Source organism: Brassica rapa, chromosome A09 (genome assembly GCF_000309985.2).
Source record: "Brassica rapa cultivar Chiifu-401-42 chromosome A09, CAAS_Brap_v3.01, whole genome shotgun sequence".
In the NCBI taxonomy this organism is placed as follows: domain Eukaryota; kingdom Viridiplantae; phylum Streptophyta; class Magnoliopsida; order Brassicales; family Brassicaceae; genus Brassica; species Brassica rapa.
In genome coordinates this window covers 15,422,728-15,444,437 of record NC_024803.2, presented here as the reverse complement: position 1 = coordinate 15,444,437, position 21,710 = coordinate 15,422,728, and the positions used below count along the sequence as shown (strand labels likewise).

Below are 21,710 nucleotides of genomic sequence, written 5' to 3'. Positions count from 1 at the left end.
CGTGATGTTTAACCAATGGTTTCATATTATAGTTTCTAAACGGATAATAGTTAAAAAAAAAAAGAAAAGAAAATTATTAATACAAATCATTTTACTACAATTTGCTCGATAGTGAAAGAATCATTAAGAAAAAGAATATTTTAACTTCAAAAAAATTAGATATTTCAGTTGTGGTAAATCTATACTATTAAAGCAGGATCCTATTGTCATAATTACCTTAGCCTGCCATTTCCTTCACTAACATTGCATGTTTCATTAAGGGCAATTAAGTAATATTAATAACAAATTTATATTGGGTCATTATTTTTGGATCCAACACACATCAAATCTCTCTTGGGCCATTTGGGCCTACTAAAAAATCAGATTCAATTTTCACTTTTTTTTTTCCTTTGGGCCATTGAGTCTAAGTTCAAATATTTTTTTTTCAACTATTCTTAATTATTATTTTTTTCTTTTCTTTATATAATTTAAGCATTCATAAAAATAATTGAATTTTTTATTGAAAAGTTCAAATCTTTATTAAAACTATATAATTTTTTTATTAAAATATTAACCACATAATAAAATTAATTTATCAGAGTTATACCAACTTAATTCATTAAAAAAATAAAGTTTAATTTTTTAAACATAAATAGTCATTTAAAATGAAATACAATAAATAAAGATAAAAAATTTAAGTTTTTTATAAAATAAAAGACAAATATATAAAAATACGACATTTACTAAATATTTATCAATTAAAAAATAAAAAAGTAAACCCGCGCTTTAAAAGCGCGGATCAAAATCTAGTACTTAGTTATAAGGTGTTCACGTCAATGTGCACATATATGTGTATGTAAAAGTATATAAAGATGGTTGATAAATATATAAAGATACTGTTAATTAATATTAAATGACTTTTTTTAAAATAATACATGAAAAATAAAATTCTTAAAATGAAATTATTTTAAAACAAAAATATTGTAAAATTTATAGAAACTATAATATATAATTTATATATAATTATTTAAATATATAACTTATATATATGCATATAACGGATCAAATTCGCTCTTACAAAATTTGATATTTGTGATTTGTTTTTTAATGGATATTTCATTTTAGTATTTGATTTGATTCGTAGAGTAACGAATATCTGGATTTTTTAGTTCGAATCAAAATTTATGAATAATTTGTCTAGCTCTATTCGTAAATAGTAAAAATAACATAAAGAAAAATCATGCATGTGAGTTTTATATTAAAAAATAAATAAAGTACATAGTGTAAACATATTTATGTAGAGTTTGGGTGAGAAACTCTCTACATATGACATGTGTCCATTTTAGTGTGAACACATTTATCACAATGCTTGTATACATGACATGTATCCAATTTAGTTTGAACGCATTTATTACAATGTTTTACCTTTAATATATAAGGGATGTAACTAGTTTTTCATAGAGACAAATATCATAACCAAAAAATCACTTTTAATTTATACTCAAAATATATATTTTGGAATTGCATATAATATAAATTAAGAACATTTTTCATTGTATGAAATATATTAAAAATGTAAAACATTAGTTTTAACAAATTAATTGAGATATATATAATAATAGTACTTCGAATGGTGACCATTGTTCCGTCCCGTCCCGCAGTTAATAGTAACAAAAATCTATACATATACTATATATTTATACATTTTTATAACTGTTGGAACCGCACCGCAGTTGAACCGCTTGTCACGCACCGCTCAAACCGCAGTCACCTTGTGGAATTTGTTACTACTGTACAAGCTAACATGATCAATGTATGTCATAGTCAATATATTTATTTACCATATCCTACTTCGTGCACCAGCAATGATTATTATCTCCAATGGTCACCGGGTGGGGCTTGATTTGACAATCTTTTTGGCCACGATTCCAACAGTAGTTAAGAAATCCACCCGTAGGAGGTATAATAACAGAACACTTACTTCCCGGGAGGTTGGGATGACTGCCGACTCGACTCTTAGAAAGGAAACAGTGGTTAAAACCAAAAGAGACAACTCGCTATAATTCCTCTCCATCCGCTATTCATTATACTGTCTTCCAAAAATAGTTGCAAAATAATTGTTTTTTGTTTTTTGTTATTTCTTATCCTACAGCTATGTATATATAAAAACTAATTTTACTATTACTCTCGAGAATTTTTTTCTTTGTTCTAGTCTTGAGGCTAAGTTAATGCTCGTACCTTTTCCTCCCAAAATAATCGTCGAACATTTTCTAAATTAAGATATAAATGGATAACTGAATCGTTAATTTTTTTAGCTATGCAATTCTAATAATTTAAACACTAGATTAAGATCCGCATCTTGCACAGAAAGAACATTCGCTACACAATTTTTTTTTACGTATACTATTATTTATATTGCATTTTACATATTATAAAATAATAAATAATTAATATTTATTAAATAATCGAGAAGTAAATAATTATTACATATATAATTGAATTGGTAGGAACACATAAATCAAAATACTCATTCTTTTTATTTATATATAATCTTTTTATGAAACAATCATTTTTACCTATTTTCTATAGTATATAGTTAAACTTAAATGATATTAATACACACACATATATATAGTGTACTTTTAATATGGTTATATATTAAATAAGACTTTGTACTCATAGAATTTTATGATCGTTTATATATTTGCATTGGAAGGGAAAGAATTACTTGATCCAAGCTATGGGGGTTTGGTTTGACTATCGAGAATAGAGTAGAATTTTATGTTTCTGTTTTAACACAAAAACTATAGACACAACCTAGATGAAAGTTGCATTAGTTTGTAAATTCTTTTTTCTATTTGAATAGATTTAACATTCTTTGAAAAAAGAAGGAATAAAGAGAACTTTGGGAATACAGAAAAAACCCCTTAAAACGAAGCTAGATCAAAGTTTTGCATTAGTTTGTAAAAATAAAAAACCTTTCTATTTGAATAAATTTTAACCATCTTTCAAAAGAGGAAGGAATAAAGAGTTTTTGGAATACATTTAACCGTCTCGTTGTTTAGAACCGAAACCGGTTTAGAACCGAAACCCGCGGTCGCTTCTTTTAACCTTGTAGGGTTTAACTTTAAGCCTCTCCCTAGTCCGTGAAAGTTGTAACCTTTCGAAATCGTCTGAAGAAGAATCCCATGTCCATGAATGGTCGGAGAAGCTCTCCAATTTCTCTCTCGCCTGAGAAAGTCTTCGTCTTTCCCAGACCCACTCACCTTCAACAAGCACATCCATCGGCTCATCGACTCCAGCTGCGGCGTCCTCTCTCTCAAACTCGTAGCTTACCTTGTCTCCAGAGGCTACACTCCTCATCGCTCTTCCTTCAATTCAATCGTATCGCTTCTTTGCAGATCAGGGCAGGTTAAATTCGCTGAAGACATCGTTCGGGCCATGCGCAAGTTCGGATCTTTACCGGATGTTGTGTCTTACAACTCTCTGATCGATGGGTACTGTAGAAACGGCGATGTGGGTAACGCTAGTTTGGTGTTTGAGAGGCTAAGAAGAGTCCCTGATGGTTTGTTTATCTGCAGACCTGATGTGGTTAGCTTCAACTCATTGTTTAATGGGTTTGGCAAGAGGAAGATGTTGGTTGAGGTTTTTGTGTATATGGGTGTTATGTTCAAGTGTTGTTCTCCTAACGTTGTTACTTACACTACTTGGATAGACTCTTTCTGCAAATCAGGAGAGTTGGAATCGGCTTTGAAGAGCTTTAGGTTTATGAAGAGAGATGGTTTGGCTCCGAATGTGGTTACTTTCACTTGTTTGATCGACGGGTATTGCAAATCCGGGGGCTTGGAGGTTGCGGTTTCGCTATACGAAGAAATGAGAGAAGTTGGGATGTCTATTAACGTTGTTACTTACAGTGCGTTGATAGATGGGTTCTGCAAACAAGGGGAAATGCAGAGGGGCGTGGAGTTGTATTTGCAAATGCGTGAGGATGGAGTGGAGCCTAACTCTCTTGTGTACACCGCGTTTATTGACGGGTATTTCAAGAATGGCGATGCTGATAACGCCATGAAGTTTCTTGCCAAAATGCTTAACCAAGGGATGAAGCTTGATACCGCGGCTTACGGTGTAATCGTGTCGGGACTTTGCGGTATTGGTAGAGTGAAGGAGGCAGCAGAGGTGGTGGATGATATGGAGAAAGGTGGTTTGGTTCCTGATGAGATGATTTTGACGACGATGATGAATGGTTATTTTAAATCCGGGCGGGTGAAGGATGCGGTTAAGGTGTATGGAGAGTTCGTAGAGAGAGGGTTTGAGCCTGATGTTGTTGCTCTTTCGACTTTCATTGACGGGCTTGCGAAGAACGGGCGGCTACATGAAGCTGTAGCTTATTTCTGCAAGGAGAGAGCTAATGATGTTATGTACACCGTGGTTATCGATGCTTTGTGCAAAGTAGGAGACTTTATAGAAGTTGAGAGACTCTTTGAAGCTGGACTTGTTGCGGATAAGTTCATGTACACTTGTTGGATAGCTGGTTTGTGTAAGCAAGGGAACTTGGTGGGTGCGTTTAAGTTGAAAACCAAAATGGTTCAAGAGGGTCTCGAGCTCGACTTGCTAACGTACACGACGTTGATCAACGGCTTAGCTAGCAAGGGGTTGATGGTGGAGGCTAGACAGGTTTTTGATGAAATGCTGAGAAGAGAGATTAGACCTGATTCAGCTGTGTTTGATCTCTTGATTAGAGCTTATGAAAAAGAGGGAGACATGACTGCTGCTTCAGAGTTGTTTCTTGATATGCAAGCTAGAGGGCTTGTGACAGTGGTAAGTGATGCGGATTGCAGCAAACAATGTGACAGTGAAGTGACCTGTACTTGAACTTAAGTGACGAAGTGACCTGTATTCGTTTTTAAATGTAAAAGACTTTTACATTTAAAAACGAATACCTTAAACAAAAGGTACATTATTTTGATTGTTATATGCATATACAGAATAGTTTTAGCTGAGGAAATGGAACTTGTGTTGTCTCTGCTTTATTAGATGCATGTTGCTGTAATCTTAAGCCATTTAATAGTTAGAATGGAAATGGTACTTGCAAGGAAGAGTATGAAGCTCTGCTCCATCCTCATAAGAACTAAGGCATACACAACAGTTCTGCCGAAAAGAAAACCAAAGTAGACATCTTTCAAACTTTATTAAAAATAAAAAGAGTTTGAATGTAACAAAAGTGTTGTCATAACAGATTGGCTTTACCCCATCGTCAGCAAGAAATGTTCTTTCAGTTGCACAAAACTAATACAAACATTCCTCATACTGCAGTCATCATCATCATACACGCATGAATCCAACACTGAGATAGTCAAACATGTATCCAATACATAAGAGCCCAAATTATTATACCATAGATAGATCTCACAAATTATTTAACAGAACCTTTGTTACCTACATTATTCCGCAAATATCACTTGAATAAAGAATCCTCAAATGAGATGATGAGTTTCGAATTTGAACCTAAACTTTAGGTTGATCTTATCAAATCTAATGAAAACAAAATACGTACAAGTCGTATATTGATGAAGAACCTTTTTATTGGATTTGGTATAATAATAAAACAAAAGGATGAGGTAGGTGGGCCAAAGGCCCAAAAACAACCACAGAATCGAAATAACAAAACTCGTGGCGCACACTCATATCTGATTTACAACCGAAAGGAGACAAAAGCTGCCTCGAACAGTGGGCCTATAGAAATCCTCCCCACATCCTAATCCTTATCCTTTTACCTTCTCTCTTTTATTCTCTCCTCCCCTTCGTCTCCAAGCAATCACCCCGATTACTTCCTTTCTCCATCATCTCAGTGGTCTAGATGATGGAGCTGAGTTCCTTCTTCCCCACCTTCTGCTCCCCTGATCTCTTACTTTTCATAGCACCGCTCTGGATCGCTGTCGTTGTCGGAGTTTTAGTGGGTTGGGTATGGAGACCAAGTTGGGCTAGAGATGATAAACTCTTCACTTTCTTCAACAACAACCTTCCCCGTCCCGCCGCCACTACTACTACTACCACCACCGTACCTTCATTTGAATCTCGCCAGGTGTATAAAGAGAAATCTGGGTTTGTGACGGGCGATGATTTTAGGCATCTATGGAACTTGGTCGAGGTCAAAGACGGTGGTCCTGCCTGGATTCAGATGATGGACCGGTCTACTACAACCTTCTCTTACCAAGCTTGGAGAAGAGATCCTCACGATGGGCCGCCTCAGTACCGTAGCAGAACTGTGTTCGAAGACGCCACTCCTGAGATGGTGAGGGATTTCTTCTGGGATGATGACTTCCGTTCCAACTGGGATGATATGCTCTTGTTTTCTTCGACGCTCGAGGCTTGTAAGGATACTGGGACTATGGTTGTCCAATGGGTCCGCAAGGTTACTACTCTCTTCTTGTTTCTACAGAGCTTTTTTTGTTTTGTCTCGTGGTTGACTGTGGTATCTTTGTCGCAGTTCCCTTTCTTTTGTAGCGACAGGGAGTATATCATAGGCCGGAGAATATGGGACGCTGGCCGAGTCTTTTACTGCGTTACTAAGGTAGTGTTCTTTTAAAAAAAAAGTTAAATATAATAAAGAATAATAATAATAATAGTATAAACCAAAATTTGTTTAGGTTCTTGTGGATATGAATTTTGTTATTCTCTTGTATTTTGTTTTAGGGAGTACAATACCCGGCGGTACCACGACAAAGCAAGCCACGGCGTGTTGACTTATACTATTCAAGCTGGTGCATCCGTGCAGGTATGTAGTACCACTGTCGTGTACTTTTGTCTATGTTATGTAATTTCATATTTTTTTTTATCGTTTGTGTAGTTGAATCGAAAAGAGGGGATGGTGAGATGACATCTTGCGAGGTTCTACTATTTCATCACGAAGATATGGGGATACCGTGGGAGATAGCAAAGCTCGGGGTGAGACAAGGGATGTGGGGTGCGGTGAAGAAAATAGAGCCTGGCTTACGTGCGTATCAGAGGGCTAAAGCAGCAGGAGCAGGTTTGTCACCAAGTGCCATCATGGCTCAGATCAACACTAAAGTGAGTGTGGAGGAGTTTATGAACGAGAGGGATTCGACAGGAGAGGTTGCAGGAGATGAGAAGCCGTCGTCTGGGAAAAACATACCGAAGATGCTGGTGGTGGGAGGGGCGATTGCGCTTGCGTGTACATTGGACAAAGGGCTGTTGACAAAGGCGGTGATATTCGGAGTAGCGAGAAGGTTTGCAAGAATGGGAAAGAGGATGTAGGAGAATGAATGTGTACATGTAAAGTGGTAAGGGAGCGAATGATGGAAGATGTGAGGCAATTCAAATAGAGAGAAAGAAAGGCTGTTTCATTTGTCTTGGTGAATGTATCAATGATGTAAAAGCAAAGAGAAAAAGAAAGAGAGAAAGGGTTAATTCTTTGTGTTGGATTTGTGATAATAAACATATCAAACCTTTTTTATATTGTCTGAATTGCTGATGAAGTGAAAGTCATGGGGATTTGATAACAAAACACAGAGACGAAATCTAAAAATGACTTGTGTTTAGAAATATAACTACTAGGTAGATTGTAAAAGAGTAAATATTTCCTTTGCTTTTAGTAAGGCTGAAGTCTCTCAACATTTTTGTTGTTATTGGAGCAAATCAGAGCTAGCCCCTTTGGCCTGGGTGAAACTGTTACAATTGAAGTGCTATACCTATACACAATGACGCATTCCTTGATAGTGCAGTGATACTGTCACCATACCATATTAAGCAACAGACAACTTTCTTTTTTTTTTTTTTTTTTTTTAACAGACAACTTTCTTACACACCTGTAAACCGAGATGGGAAAGAGATAACATATGGACCATATGAGGATCGTGCTCTTACGCACCTGTTATTGTTCACTTTGAGAATAACAGTCCGTTTGCTGTTGTTGGGGACCATACTCAATTTCGCACTGGGGTTGCCTTCAGATAATAGATGATTACAGGTTGACTCATGGGGGGAGCTAGGCAAAAGGGTGTTTTCTCAAGCGATAATGGCTTATTCTATGTAGGAGATGACCTATGGAGCTGGCAGACGTTACTTGAACTTGCCTTTGGCTGCCCGCTTGTTGAAACTATATTTAACAAGTTGACTATCAAAGTGAGTTTAAACAATCGCTATCATTTCTTTTCTTGTTGTTAGCAAGCACTCGCTAACACATGGTGCAGTCGTATTATAGCAATATAATGTTGTGTGACGTTTTTTGGCGGGTGTACTATACGTTCAAACCAATATACATAGTTCAATATCGCAAAAAAGTAGAAATCTCACATAAAAGTCCTTCGCTTTCATTTATAGACTCCTAAAAGATATGACTGTTGTAGTTATCTTTGACTTACTGTGTTTCCAATGAACGGTTGTAGATAGTATTTTGCTCTCAAGTCTTGATTTCCTCAGTTTTGCTAAGCGTTGATAAGAGTTAATCATTCCACCAAGTGAAGTCGAGGAGATAACCTTACAATGGCAATGTGAACATTCAATTTCATTAATGTTTTGTAGTATGAGTATCCCTACTCGTGAGATTGTATGTATGTTTTCTCTTATAATCAACTTAGAATATAATGATGAAGGTAACAAATTAATTAGCTATCTACGTAGTTCTTATATTCACAAAATACTTTAATTGTATACCCACATAGTTCATTATATTATTATATAATAGCCACTGATATGTCAAACATGTTAACTTTTTTTTCTTCTTTTTGATACTCCAGGTAATCCAGATACCTCATATGAGTATGAGTATCTCTACTCGTGAGATTGTATGTATGGTTTCTGTTCAGATAATCAACTTAGAATATAATGATGAAGGTAACAAATTAATTAGCCATCTACATAGTTCTTATATTCAGAAAATACTTTAATTGTATACCCACATAGTTCATTATCTATAATAATAAAACAGGTTTTTCTCTCACCTTAGCCTTCCACGTCCCTCTTTAGGGGTGGGCATTTGTTGACACGTGTCGCCATTTAATTGGTTGCGTTTTTTTTTCTGTTTTTTTCTTGTTCGATTTGGGCTTCGGCTAATGTAATGGCTATTTAGTTTTTATTTCACAGCCCATTTTGAAGCCCGCTCATATGAACTGATGGAGCTTAGGGTTTTCCCGTATCGTCTTCTACCTTCTCATCCTCGACCGCGAGACGCAGAGATTCGAGCCTGTTCAAAATCCTTAACGCCTCCAATTTCAATAACTCTGCAACTTAACTCCACCTCACCCCTTTTAATCCACTCCTTCCACTTGAATTGTTCAATCAATACACCTCTTCATATTCCACCGTACCCGGCTTAATCCTCAGCTATAAATACGGCATCTCACCATCTTACGATGCACACCTCAAATCAGACAGTAATGGCACTCACCAACGCTCTCCAGTATATCCGGTTCAATGCCTCTTTACTCCTCCTGAAACTCTCTCATGGTATAGATATGTAGAACGTCGGAGACCTTCGAGGCAAAGCTTTTTCGTCCTGCTTGAATATTAAACAAGCACTCGCTTTCTGAAACCCCGACAATCTTGAATCAAGAGCTACGTTTCTCTGAGCTGAAGGCTGGTACCAGGGAATTAATCCCGCTGGAGCTTTTCATGTTTTCCAATTACGACCAGTTGATGTTGTAGGTGAACCACCAACACCGATTTGCCCGGTATGTTGTATTAGACTAATCTCGAAACCCCTTTATTTGCACTCTTTAAACATTTCCTGCAAGTAGATGCTACATACTTATTAGATGTTGTTGGTGAGGTCATGCGAATTACAACACTTATAATGAAAAGCACATAACTCAACGTATTATGGCAAACAGACGTATTGAAAAGTGATACCATTGTCCCTGATTTTTGTTATTATACTAACTGTCGTCTCACTGATCTAGGCTTTGGTCCACTCAGATATTTTTTTCATATCTCCCAAAGATTAAAAGAGATCTCAAAACGTGGGCAGCCATGGCAAGCACCAAAGTCCAGAGGATTATGATCCAGCTAATTGTATGTTTCCTAGGATCTTTTCTCTTTCATCTATTTGTTAGTATTGCTTTCTCTGTTTTCTTTGATTGAATTTGCTTTGTTTTGCGGCGGCTCCATAACTTAAATAGTTGGTTTCTTCAAAGTGTAAGCTCCAAAACAATGGATTTGAAAATGTTTGAACTTATCAATGCGTTTTCTAATTCGTCTGGTTTTTCACCTTTCTGTATTTGTCATATAGAAAGCTCGGACCCAAATTTGGCTATTTGAACAGAAAGATCTGGGCACAGAAGAAATATGAATGTAAGTCATCTTTTCTTGCATTACGCATCTTTTAGCTACCAATGGGTTGCTAACGAGTACAAAAAGCATGTGCTTAGTTTTGTTGGTAGAGCAAGTGCGAATACTTGAACATTGTGACTATTTCTATATTTTAGTCATTAGAAAAAAAAATACCCATCTGAGCGAGAGTTTATGATTGGGTAATTCATGTCTCTAGGTTTTTTCAAGAGTTCTGGGTGTTCTCTTTGTGCTTATGGACTCTTATGTTGATCTGGAGTACAAAAAATACAGAGGTAATTACTTCTCTCTTATCTGCTCAAGTGCTTTGTCTTCATCGCCGGTATAATTGGAGAGATTTTGTGTCATGTTTGTTGCTTTTATTTGGCTTGAACTAAAAACTCTAGCATTTTTAGTGAATTTGGATGTCATTTGCAGATAGATCGATCATCAATACTTGGAGATGCAATCTATTATCTCAACCAATTTTTACAAAGGATCAATGATCTTCACAAATCACAACGAACTTGAGTTAACTCCACCTGGATCTTTGCCTCCAACTTCAACAAGCTTCCTACACCTCATACTCTTTCTTGCCGTGTTGAGGAAGAGTTATGTCCCTCTTAGCCAAGCCCTAAAGTCCAGCAAGAAAGAGTAAGGCGTCAACAAATCTTCATGGTTGTTAGTGTTTTATAGGTTAAAAGCATTTACTCTGTGTTTCTTTTATCCACAGGTTGAGGCTAGACTAAGAGAAGGCAGAGCAGTGAACATGCGCATGATTTGTTGTCGCAAGGAAAATGCGACAAGTACAGTACTTGCCTTTGGAGATTGATAACCGAGCTTAGATGCTACTAAACCGAACCAAGACGCTATACCCAAAATATCCGACCAGAAGAGGAATCTGGCTTAGTAGGTGTTCAATCAGTTTCTCGAAGATAGCCATGACGAGGAACATTGAGATGAGAATGTCTGTAACTACGAAACCAGAGGAAACGGCGTTAACTGAGTCATCAAATCGAGATTTGCATGGTTCTTCTCGCCAGTTGTACACCAGAGCTCCAATGGGAGGCCATGGATGGTTCTTCTGGCCTTAGTGTTGTTAGTTCGTTAAGGTGAAATAGAGAGAGAAGTTAGATGAAAAAGGAGAAGAGAGTGAGCAATATGTGATAATGTGAAAATTTTGGGATTTTGTTAGAAATTAAAGAATTGTAACTTTTTGGGGACACGTTGTCCTCTTACTCTGCTTTTTTGAGATTTGCAAAGAAAATAGTGATGTTTGCTATTCTAAATTAATTAAATTAATGAAAAGGAGGATTATATATATATTTAAACGTGCTTAGTAGGGACCAATACCTTCAGCTAGAAAAAATATGGTAAAAACTAAAAATAGTTCAAAACGACGACTATCATGTGAAGAAACGTGCTTAGTAGGGACCAATACGATGGTTTTTTAAGAATAATTGCGTATTCTCAATTTTATTGTCTTCAAGGTGGACAACGAGAATTTCGTTTTGAACCAGAAAAAAATCAACCATTACAGTGATTCTAATATAAATGTTTCATGAGCTATTTTTATTTACTATTTCCTGAAGCTATTTTTTTTTAAAAGTCTTTTGCTAGGGAACTACAGAGTGAAAATATGTTACAATTTTTTTTTTTGAAAAATTCAATTTGAAAATAAAATTAGTGGGAATACTTAATAATAGTTTAGTGAGAAAACGCAATATAATAAAAAACAACACTAAATTGAATATAAAAAAGAGTAATTGCAGTGTACACATACAGTTTATTCCTTTACAACATCATTTTCACGTTTCATCAAACACATTTTATTCATTTTTTTTTTGATGCAAGAAAAAATCCCTTGACAATTTTGACATTGTGTATGTTTTATATAACTTATATTCCAGTTACATTTTTATTAAAAATTATTTGATATAATAAAAATATTATATATAATAATGATTTAAAATAAAACCAAATATCAAATAAATAAATAAAAACTTTTCTGTTCAAGAATAAAATTTATAATTTTTTTTATTATTATATAATAAATAGTTACATATATAATATGTCAAAATTTATAAAAAATAAAAACAAAACCTAATAGAATATAATAAAAACCATTTAACCATATAAGTAATCAATAGTAATTGTTTTAAATTATAATCAGTTATTTGAAGTAGATGGGATGCTTGATCTAAAATAATAAAACATACAAAAATAGTAGTATTAATCTTTTTAATATTATCAACAGTAGTGCGATGTGGTTTGTAAACATTCGAACCTTTATTTATTATATTCTAATACAGTAGATTAATTAATATTTTATTATTCTGATTATTTAAATTAAATTTAAGATAAAATGTCAACGGAAAATGAAATATCTATAATAATAAAGTTGTATTTTCTTTTTCCACAGGCCGCCATGTCAGTAGAGAGGGGTGGATGTTTTTGAACATGTGTCGGCTTCTGAATCTGGAACTCATTTACTAATATGTTCCATTGCTAGAGTTAGTTTCATACCAAAAATCAAATAAGAAGAATATATATATATATAAACAAAACTTCATTACACACGTTTAAATTTAGATTACTCTCTAAAGTAAAATTTAAATGCCGTTTCTTTGATATATTTTCCACATGATACTTTAACAGTATAAGTATGTTCTCTAAATAAAATATCAACTTTACTTTATGTTTAAATTTCAACTAAATTAATTTTGTTATGACTATTAGATTTTTATATTATTTTTATTGAATCCATTAGTTAGAACCACTTATGCTATTCTACTTTGAACAAAGTAATTTCAAAACAAAGTAATACACTATGTGCACTAATCACCGAATGGGTCAGAAAAAATATTATTTTTTCGACATTTTAGAATATATTTTGTTTAATAAGACCATAAAATAAATTGTAAATTTATTTAATAAAAACATACGAATCCGGCGCGTAGCGCCGGAATACCACTAGTATTATTATATAATAGCCACTGATATGTCAAACATGTTAACTTTCTTTTTTTCTTTTTAATACTCCAGGTTATCCGGACACTTCTTGATTGCTTTTTTCATCATATTTTAATTGACGGTGATCAGCGGAATTCGAACCCGGATCTATATTGAGGCCAAAGCTCCTTCAAAACCACTGGACCATCCTCGCTTGGTTAAACATGTTAACTTTCATAACACTAACACATGCAAACATAAAACTTTGTAAAAAAAAATCTTCTTACTTTTACAGTATGTATAAGTACTATTTTAGAATGTAAACTTTTTAGTTTTAGATGACTTTAGGTGAATTGAAAATTACAATGATTTTAGTTAAAACTAATTTAGAAACTCATAAAATATGAGATTTTTGATTTTTTTGTAACTAGAAATTTCTACCAAAACACTCTAAAATAACAACAAGAATCTTCAAATTTATAACTTAAAATATTTTCAGTAACAACAGATTTCAAAATAATTTATCAAATAAAAAGTTAAAATGACAGTATTTTTTTAATTAAAATCATGTTTAAACAAAAATGTATTTGTAATTTGATAAAAAAATACATTAGTAATATTTAGAAATCATTAAAAATTAAATTTAAAAATATTTGCAAATTCTATATATGGTATTAATATGTCATCTCGTACTGTGAACACGCACTTTTCATTGCGTCTCTACTTCTTTTAGAAAAACATCACTTGTGACTTGTGTGTTGATTTTTTTTCTCATCGAAAACAAAATAAAAGCATTAACGAAAAATAAATTAAATTTAATAAAATTTTAAAGTAATTTTTCGAAATACATATGACACAAGTGTATAGTTATGAAACTTGATTTATTTAATATATTTAAAAACTAAAAACATATTTTGTAAACATTTACACACTAAAAACATATTTTGCAACCATATATATTTTCCAAATAAAAAAATGAAGATATTTTTAAATTGTGATTCTTTGAATTTTGAAAAAAAATATTCATATAAACTCATTTAATTTAACGAGTTTTAAATATGTTATTTAATTAAAAATATTTATGAAATTTATTAAATATGATATATCTATTCTATTAAAGCATGATCATGACCTATATATTAATAAATGTTATGTCTAATTATTCATTTGTTCTATTAATAATAACTAACTTCCTATATTTAATTTAAATGTTGTATAACCACTTTCTTCTTTAATTTCCTATTATGCATGACAATCCATTACTCCCTACAAAAACTGTCGACTAGAAACCTAAATGAGAAATATTGTGTACATGGAACAATTTAAAAAAATTGATTCAGTAGTTTGGAGATAGGTTGTACATAACAGTCATTCTTTTGATAATCATAAATTTAAAATTTCATTAAATATATATATATATATATATGTTTTTCCCATATGTGAAAAATTATATACGTATCAAAGGTGAGATTTATTTATAAATAAAATCAAACATGATTCAAAAACATTTATTTAACCTGACAAATATGTTTTGTTTTCAATGTGTAGTTCAAAAACTTAATTAAAAACCACCAAATTTATAACTAACTATTAACCTTCAATAACTCGGAATTCATATAAATGTTATTTTAAATATTGTAATTTAATATCTAAGAAAATTATCTAAAATATATTTTCAATATCAAAACCTCTTACTAATAGTTTTTAAAAAATTATACACAAGAATATCATTTAAGTTTATTTAACATATAAGAAAAAAAATACAGAAAATTTTACATATTTACAGAAAAAACAAAAAAATACAAATTAACATAAAACCTGCGCGTCAAGATCTAGAATAGACAAATATGATTACAAAGAAACAGATATATGGGCATATGATTACAAAGAAACGAGTGTATGTCTGGTTAACTTTTTAAATTATTATTATTTTATAAAATATATTTTAAATTTATACACAAATATGAATACAAAGAAAAATACAAATATGATTACAATAAAAACATAAATATTAAATTAAATTTCTGAAAAAAAAGAAATTAAAACAAAATATATACCCAACCTTTCAAAGGACGGGTCAGAATCTAGTTTATAACTTAAAATATTTTCAGTAACAATAGATTTCAAAATAATTTATCAAATAAAAAGTTAAAATAACAGTATTTTTTAATTAAAATCATGTTTAAACAAAAAAATGTATTTGTAATTTGATAAAAATTAAAAAAATACATTAGTAATATTTAGAAATCATTAAAAATTAAATTTAAAAATATTTGCAAATTATATATATGGTATTAATATGTCATCTCGTACTGTGAACACGCACTTTTCATTGCGTCTCTACTTCTTTTAGAAAAACATCACTTGTGACTTGTGTGTTGATTATTTTTCATCGAAAACAAAATAAAAGCATTAACGAAAAATAAATAAAATTTAATAACAGTCATAAATTTCGTTAATCCGCAAATCAAAACTCATTCGGGAAAGCGAGTAACTGCGTAGCCACAGATGAGTCGCCTCCATCTTCTTCTTCAGCAGATCTGATTGCTTTCGTGTTGAACACTCCGCCGCTCTTCTGATCGCGATTTAGGTCGTCGGAGATTTCGATTTAGGCTGATTCTTGATTTCAACATGTCAGACGCTCTTTCGGCGATTCCCGCCGCCGTTCATCGCAATCTCTCCGATAAACTCTACGAGAAGCGCAAAAATGCTGCGATTGAGGTTTGTCAATCAAATCTGCATCTTAGGGTTTTCATAACGATGACGACGATGATGATGATGATGATGATGATGATGATGATGATGCGTCTTTTTGATTTGTAGATTGAGAATACTGTGAAGCTTTTAATTGCTGCGGGTGACCATGACAAGATCTCCAAAGTCATCGATGTGTTGATTAAGGAGTTTGCTAAATCTCCTCAAGCTAATCATCGAAAGGTTTGATTTCTTTAGCATTTTTAGATCTGTTAGGGTTTTCGAGTTTTTCTTCAATGTTCTTTGTATTTTGCATAGGGTGGACTCATTGGCTTAGCTGCTGTAACTGTTGGTTTGGCCACAGAAGCTGCTCAATACCTTGAGGTATCTATATGTAAATAGACTGACTGCTACATTGTTTATCAATGTTATGTTTTACCATAATCCAATCTGATTGTTGATTGTTGATTTGTCGAACGTGAAGCAAATAGTGCCACCTGTGATTGACTCCTTCACCGATCAAGATAGCCGAGTTCGGTACTATGCATGTGAAGCTCTCTATAACATTGCAAAGGTAAAGACTATTGTACTTAACATCCCGTGTCGTTTTGGTTTTACCATATGTGCTGTTTGCCATTGATGCACCATGTGGTTTACTACAGGTTGTGAGAGGGGAGTTCATTTTGTTCTTCAATAAGATTTTTGATGCTTTATGCAAACTCTCGGCTGATTCTGATGCCAATGTCCAAAGTGCTGCTCATCTTTTGGATCGCCTCGTTAAGGTATGGATAGTTTTTTTTCTTACGCATTAGTGGTTTGGTTTATATATATTTTGATCATATGCTGACTAGAGTTATACTTGTACCTTGTTGAATAGGATATTGTGACAGAGAGTGATCAATTCAGGTGTGTAAGCTAGCTTTTTCGGTTATACTTGTCAAAAACAAAACTGATATTGTTAACTCTCCATGTGATTTCACGTTTTTGGCATTTGGATTTTGCAGTATTGAGGAATTCATACCGCTGTTAAAAGAACGCATGAACGTTTTAAACCCTTATGTTCGACAATTTCTGGTAGGATGGATCACTGTTCTTGACAGTGTTCCTGACATTGATATGCTCGGGTTTCTGCCAGATTTTCTTGATGGTAATTGTAGTTTTGATAACTTCAGCTAGATATATATGGCCTTATCCAAGTTTATTTATTTGTGTTTTTGGGCGAACTAACTTACCAGTAAACTCCCAGGGTTATTCAATATGCTGAGCGACTCTAGTCATGAAATACGACAGCAAGCTGATTCAGCTCTGTCAGAGTTTCTTCAAGAGATTAAAAATTCACCAGTAAGCTTTCTGCTGTGTCCTGATTTAAAATCCTGCTACAAAATCCCGTTTCAGTATGTTTTTCTTTAGGTTTCTCATTTCTTGCTATTAGTGTACTTTCTATAAGATTTCATCGCTACATTTCTGACTGGAGTAGTTCTATTGTTGAAAGTCTGTAGATTATGGTCGCATGGCCGAAATACTGGTGCAGAGGGCTTCTTCTTCTGATGAATTCACTCGGTTAACGGCCATCACATGGGTAAGAATAAAAATCCACGTTTCTGCTTGGCCTCTTCCTGGAGAATGTGTTTAAAATAAAAATTGTACTCTTGTAGATAAACGAGTTTGTAAAACTCGGAGGTGACCAGCTCGTGCGTTACTATGCTGATATTCTTGGAGCTATCTTGCCTTGCATATCTGACAAAGAAGAAAAAATCAGGGTGGTAAGTTTGGTTCCTTTCCCTGAGTGATGAAAACTACAGGTCTCGTATGCAACGTTTCACTCTCTTTGTGTTTTTTTTTTTGGTTTGCATAAGGTTGCTCGTGAAACCAACGAAGAACTTCGTTCAATCCATGTTGAACCCTCAGATGGTTTTGATGTCGGTGCGATCCTCTCTGTAGCAAGGAGGTTAGTTTTTTTTCCCATGCCTTTGTTTGGTCCTTCTGAATGCTGTCATTGTTCGCCCGATTTTGTGACCTGTGAGTTTTTGCAATTACAGGCAGCTATCAAGCGATCATGAGGCTACCCGAATTGAAGCCTTGAATTGGATATCAACACTTTTGAACAAGCATCGTACTGAGGTGAAGAGAGCAGCTCTCTTTGGCACCAATCTTTTTTTAAATCACTCCTTTTGTTCGTGGCTTTATAATTAAATTGGGAATGTTGTAACAGGTCCTGTGCTTCCTGAATGACATATTTGACACACTGCTAAAAGCACTATCTGATTCTTCTGACGACGTGAGTTTTACTTCCATGAGTGTTAGTTTGGTGAATTTTATGCTGCATATGTTTGGTTTTATCTTATATTAAATTTATTTGATATTGAACTATCTTGACATGAAAATATATCATAGGTGGTGCTTTTGGTTCTGGAGGTTCATGCTGGTGTAGCAAAAGATCCACAATACTTTCGCCATCTCATCGTCTTTTTAGTCCACAATTTTCGAGCTGATAATTCTCTATTGGAAAGGTTACTCACATCTTATAACCCGTCTTATAGTTTATGGAAATAACATATTATTAAGTTGGTCAAAACATATCTGGTTTAGGCGTGGTGCCATTATTGTCCGGAGATTGTGTGTACTTTTGGATGCTGAAAGAGTCTATCGAGAGCTCTCAACTATACTCGAGGGAGAAGATAATCTTGACTTTGCTTCAACCATGGTTCAGGTATCTCTCCTTTCCCAGGTTTCGTCGGTTAAGTGATGTTTGAAAGTGCTAACATTTAGATGATTGGTTTAGTTTGCATGTTTTGGAAGTCTTTTCCGTTTCATGTTATTTCTCACTTTGACTTGTTAATTAAATAGATTGTCTTTTTCCTTTTGTTTTATGTTTCAGGCATTGAATTTGATTTTGCTTACAGCCCCAGAGTTATCAAAACTAAGAGGTCTTCTAAAAGGTTCACTCATCAATCGCGAAGGGAGAGAACTTTTTGTTGCCTTGTACGCTTCATGGTGCCATTCACCTATGGCCATTATAAGCCTCTGCTTATTAGCTCAGGTAGTTACAACAGCAAAATAATAATTTCTTGTTGTATATTTCTTGAAAGATCACTATCCGATATTGAATATTAGCAAATGGAATTATTGACAGGCGTACCAGCACGCGAGTGTCGTGATTCAGTCATTGGTAGAAGAAGACATAAACGTCAAGTTTCTTGTACAGCTTGATAAATTGATCCGGCTTCTCGAAACTCCAATCTTTACTTACCTTAGATTGCAGGTTTGCCTGATTTATCTCAACCCAAATAGATGTCTCCTTTTTCCGGCTTCTTCTTCTCATTGCTGTTTGAATCTTTTCTACTTTACAGCTTCTGGAACCAGGGAGATACACATGGTTGCTGAAAACACTTTATGGTCTTCTAATGTTGCTTCCTCAGGTAAAAAGAAAAACAGAAGTAGAGAACAACAACTTGTTCAATGTAATGGCAATGGTGGCTTTTTATAGTAGTTTTTTTTTTCTTGTATGCAGCAAAGTGCGGCGTTTAAGATACTTCGGACAAGACTCAAAACTGTCCCAACATACTCATTCAGTGGCGGTGGAAACCAAATAAGCAGAGCATCTTCAGGAGTTCCTTTCTCTCAGTATATGAATCATCACGAGGACGATGATGCAGAAGACATTAATATCACCAGTTCTCACCAAGGAATCAATTTTGCTGCACGGTTGCAACAATTTGAGAATGTACAGAGTCAGCATCGTGTCCAGGCAAGGAATAATGTCAAGTACACATATACCACTTCCTCTTCTTCTGCATCAAAGGTAAAGACAGCGCAACCTATATTTGATCACAGAATGATTTCACAATTCAACAGTTCTTTTTTATACAAATTACACAACTTTGCCAAATCAAGTTCTATGTTTTGTGGAAAAATGCGAAATAAAAGAAATTATGTAGCTGTTGTTAGATTTTGTCTTTGATTGGTAACATTGTGAAATTTTGTCTTTTTTTCCTTTCATATTCTGCCGTTATTTCAGTTTGCAAAAGTTACCTATTGGAGTAGTCGGCTAAGTGTTGATTTGACGTAATATCATCCTTAATGTGATGTTTTAGGAGGTGAAGAGATCTGAAGATGAAGAAGAAGAACAACATAAACCTCCACCTTCCTCGAGATCATCATCAGTTGCAGACAACAGTCGACCTCCATCAAGATCCTCAAGAAAAGGCCCTGGTCAATTACAGCTTTAACATCCCTGGTATGGTAAATGATATATCATCATCAATCATAATAATAATATCCATCCCGTGCATCGTCATCAGTATTCTTCGTTTGGACACCACCGATCCATTTCGTCTACTGTAAAATTGTATATCTCTCCATTCTTAGTAACTCTTCAAGTTTCCTCGGAACTTGTCTAAAAAAAAGCTACTACGGTCGTGTCCGTCCTCTCTTCCCTTATCTCTCTGTCGGGTTTTTTATTTACGAGAGATTCTTCAGTCTACCTTTTTTGGTTTTCTTTTTCTTGAATCTGCTGCTTCACTGTTGTTCCTTTTTATTGAAGGGGAGATTATTTGTTTCCTTTGTGGATGTAAGCAAAAAAAAGAAAGTCATCATGTGGTTTTGTGTTGTTTTTTATATAACTGGAAAACCACATGAGGAAAATGGTGTAGAGATTACTTGATTGGATATTTATGTTGAATGATGCTTCTTGCTTGCTCCTATGATCTCTACTCTCTTGTTTTCGCAATGATAAATATATACATTCTACAATGTTTGTTGCTGAGTCTAGGCATGAGCATTATGGGTACAAGGTTGGATAGTCGGATAATATAATTGATGACTAAAACTGTTACCTGAACTCTATCCATGTAAAGTAAGGGTTGGATCAATTGGGTATCTGATAAAAGTAAGGGTAATTTCGAAACGATAACTTTTTATTTGGATGGCAGTTACGCAAAGTATACTTGCAAGTAGAAGACGTTGCATCTCGGTGAGTTTATTAGAGGTAAATAAAAACGGTATCGAGGAATAATCAGTTCGCTCAATACCGTCGTTACACAATGCAAATGCAAGATGCAACCCTCAAATACATCCAAGCCGCTCTCGTCACAGCCAATCAGATCAAAGTATCAACCCACATTCTTCAACCATCATTCTTGATTCTTTCCCTCCTCAAGCTTTCTTCAACAAGTCTTGGAATCCAGTGATCATCCCTTTCCTCAAGTTCCTACACTCTACAAACTCACCGTTCTTGCTCAACGTGTACCCTGACTTCGTCTATCTTCAGTCTAACGGCTTATACCGTTAGACTACGCACTGTTCCAGCCTTTCCAAGCCAAAAAAGAAGCTGTAGATGCCAACACGTTGCTACATTACACAAACGTCTTTGTGACGCGGCTTACTTCTTATCTTAACTCACCAACATTCCCGTCGTGGTGACGGAGTCTGTCTGGCCATCGAAGGGAGACGGTCTAGAGCGCGACGCGACTGGAGAACGCAAACAATTACAATAGTAACTTGATACAGCACGTGATCAACAAGACAGGTGTTGGTTATAGAATTGACTTAAATTATTCATTCGTATCAATGTACAAACTCTAAACGGGTATCTGCCTCAATGGTGTTTTGTTTACAACTGGGACACCAAAACACCCGGGACCTAGAGTTCCGGTTGCTAAGTATACTTTACAATGAGGACACACGGCCTGGACCTTTGTCTGAGAAGAACTTGGGGTGGTTTTACACAAACGGGACTCTGGTTTTTACACGTTGCGTTTGGCGGGTGGTGGTGCGGTTTTGGCGAATGATACAACGAACCA

At 34.4% G+C, this 21,710-nt stretch overlaps 3 protein-coding genes and 3 long non-coding RNA genes across 6 annotated transcripts; 4 read left to right on the top strand and 2 right to left on the bottom strand.

Moving 5' to 3' along the window:
* The first annotated feature begins 622 nt into the window (after window positions 1-622).
* On the top strand, window positions 623-5,175 carry LOC103839465 (pentatricopeptide repeat-containing protein At2g01740). Its single transcript, XM_009115972.3, has one exon. The coding sequence runs from the start codon at window positions 3,178-3,180 to the stop codon at window positions 4,849-4,851; it is 1,674 nt and encodes a 557-aa protein (XP_009114220.1). The 5' UTR covers window positions 623-3,177; the 3' UTR covers window positions 4,852-5,175.
* Window positions 5,176-5,792: 617 nt separating this feature from the next.
* Window positions 5,793-7,475, top strand: LOC103839466. The gene is made up of 4 exons (XM_009115973.3): window positions 5,793-6,391; window positions 6,467-6,550; window positions 6,673-6,754; window positions 6,827-7,475. The coding sequence occupies exons 1-4, from the start codon at window positions 5,837-5,839 to the stop codon at window positions 7,252-7,254; spliced, it is 1,149 nt and encodes a 382-aa protein (XP_009114221.1). The 5' UTR covers window positions 5,793-5,836; the 3' UTR covers window positions 7,255-7,475.
* On the bottom strand, window positions 7,188-10,459 carry LOC117127872. Its single transcript, XR_004450788.1, has 2 exons — window positions 10,327-10,459; window positions 7,188-9,892 (listed from the first exon to the last, which is right to left on the bottom strand). It is a non-coding gene; the product is annotated as an uncharacterized LOC117127872 (long non-coding RNA).
* On the top strand, window positions 10,135-11,580 carry LOC103839467. The gene is made up of 3 exons (XR_004450786.1): window positions 10,135-10,287; window positions 10,484-10,559; window positions 10,702-11,580. It is a non-coding gene; the product is annotated as an uncharacterized LOC103839467 (long non-coding RNA).
* LOC117127871 lies at window positions 10,506-15,270 on the bottom strand. Its single transcript, XR_004450787.1, has 2 exons — window positions 10,975-15,270; window positions 10,506-10,897 (listed from the first exon to the last, which is right to left on the bottom strand). It is a non-coding gene; the product is annotated as an uncharacterized LOC117127871 (long non-coding RNA).
* A 348-nt stretch (window positions 15,271-15,618) lies between these two features.
* On the top strand, window positions 15,619-20,612 carry LOC103839468 (protein VAC14 homolog). Its single transcript, XM_009115976.3, has 20 exons — window positions 15,619-15,936; window positions 16,039-16,152; window positions 16,228-16,293; window positions 16,394-16,483; window positions 16,572-16,691; window positions 16,787-16,815; window positions 16,914-17,056; window positions 17,156-17,250; window positions 17,402-17,488; window positions 17,565-17,672; window positions 17,766-17,857; window positions 17,949-18,030; window positions 18,122-18,187; window positions 18,304-18,419; window positions 18,499-18,619; window positions 18,788-18,949; window positions 19,043-19,171; window positions 19,260-19,328; window positions 19,421-19,711; window positions 20,004-20,612. The coding sequence occupies exons 1-20, from the start codon at window positions 15,847-15,849 to the stop codon at window positions 20,136-20,138; spliced, it is 2,205 nt and encodes a 734-aa protein (XP_009114224.1). The 5' UTR covers window positions 15,619-15,846; the 3' UTR covers window positions 20,139-20,612.
* Window positions 20,613-21,710: the final 1,098 nt, after the last annotated feature.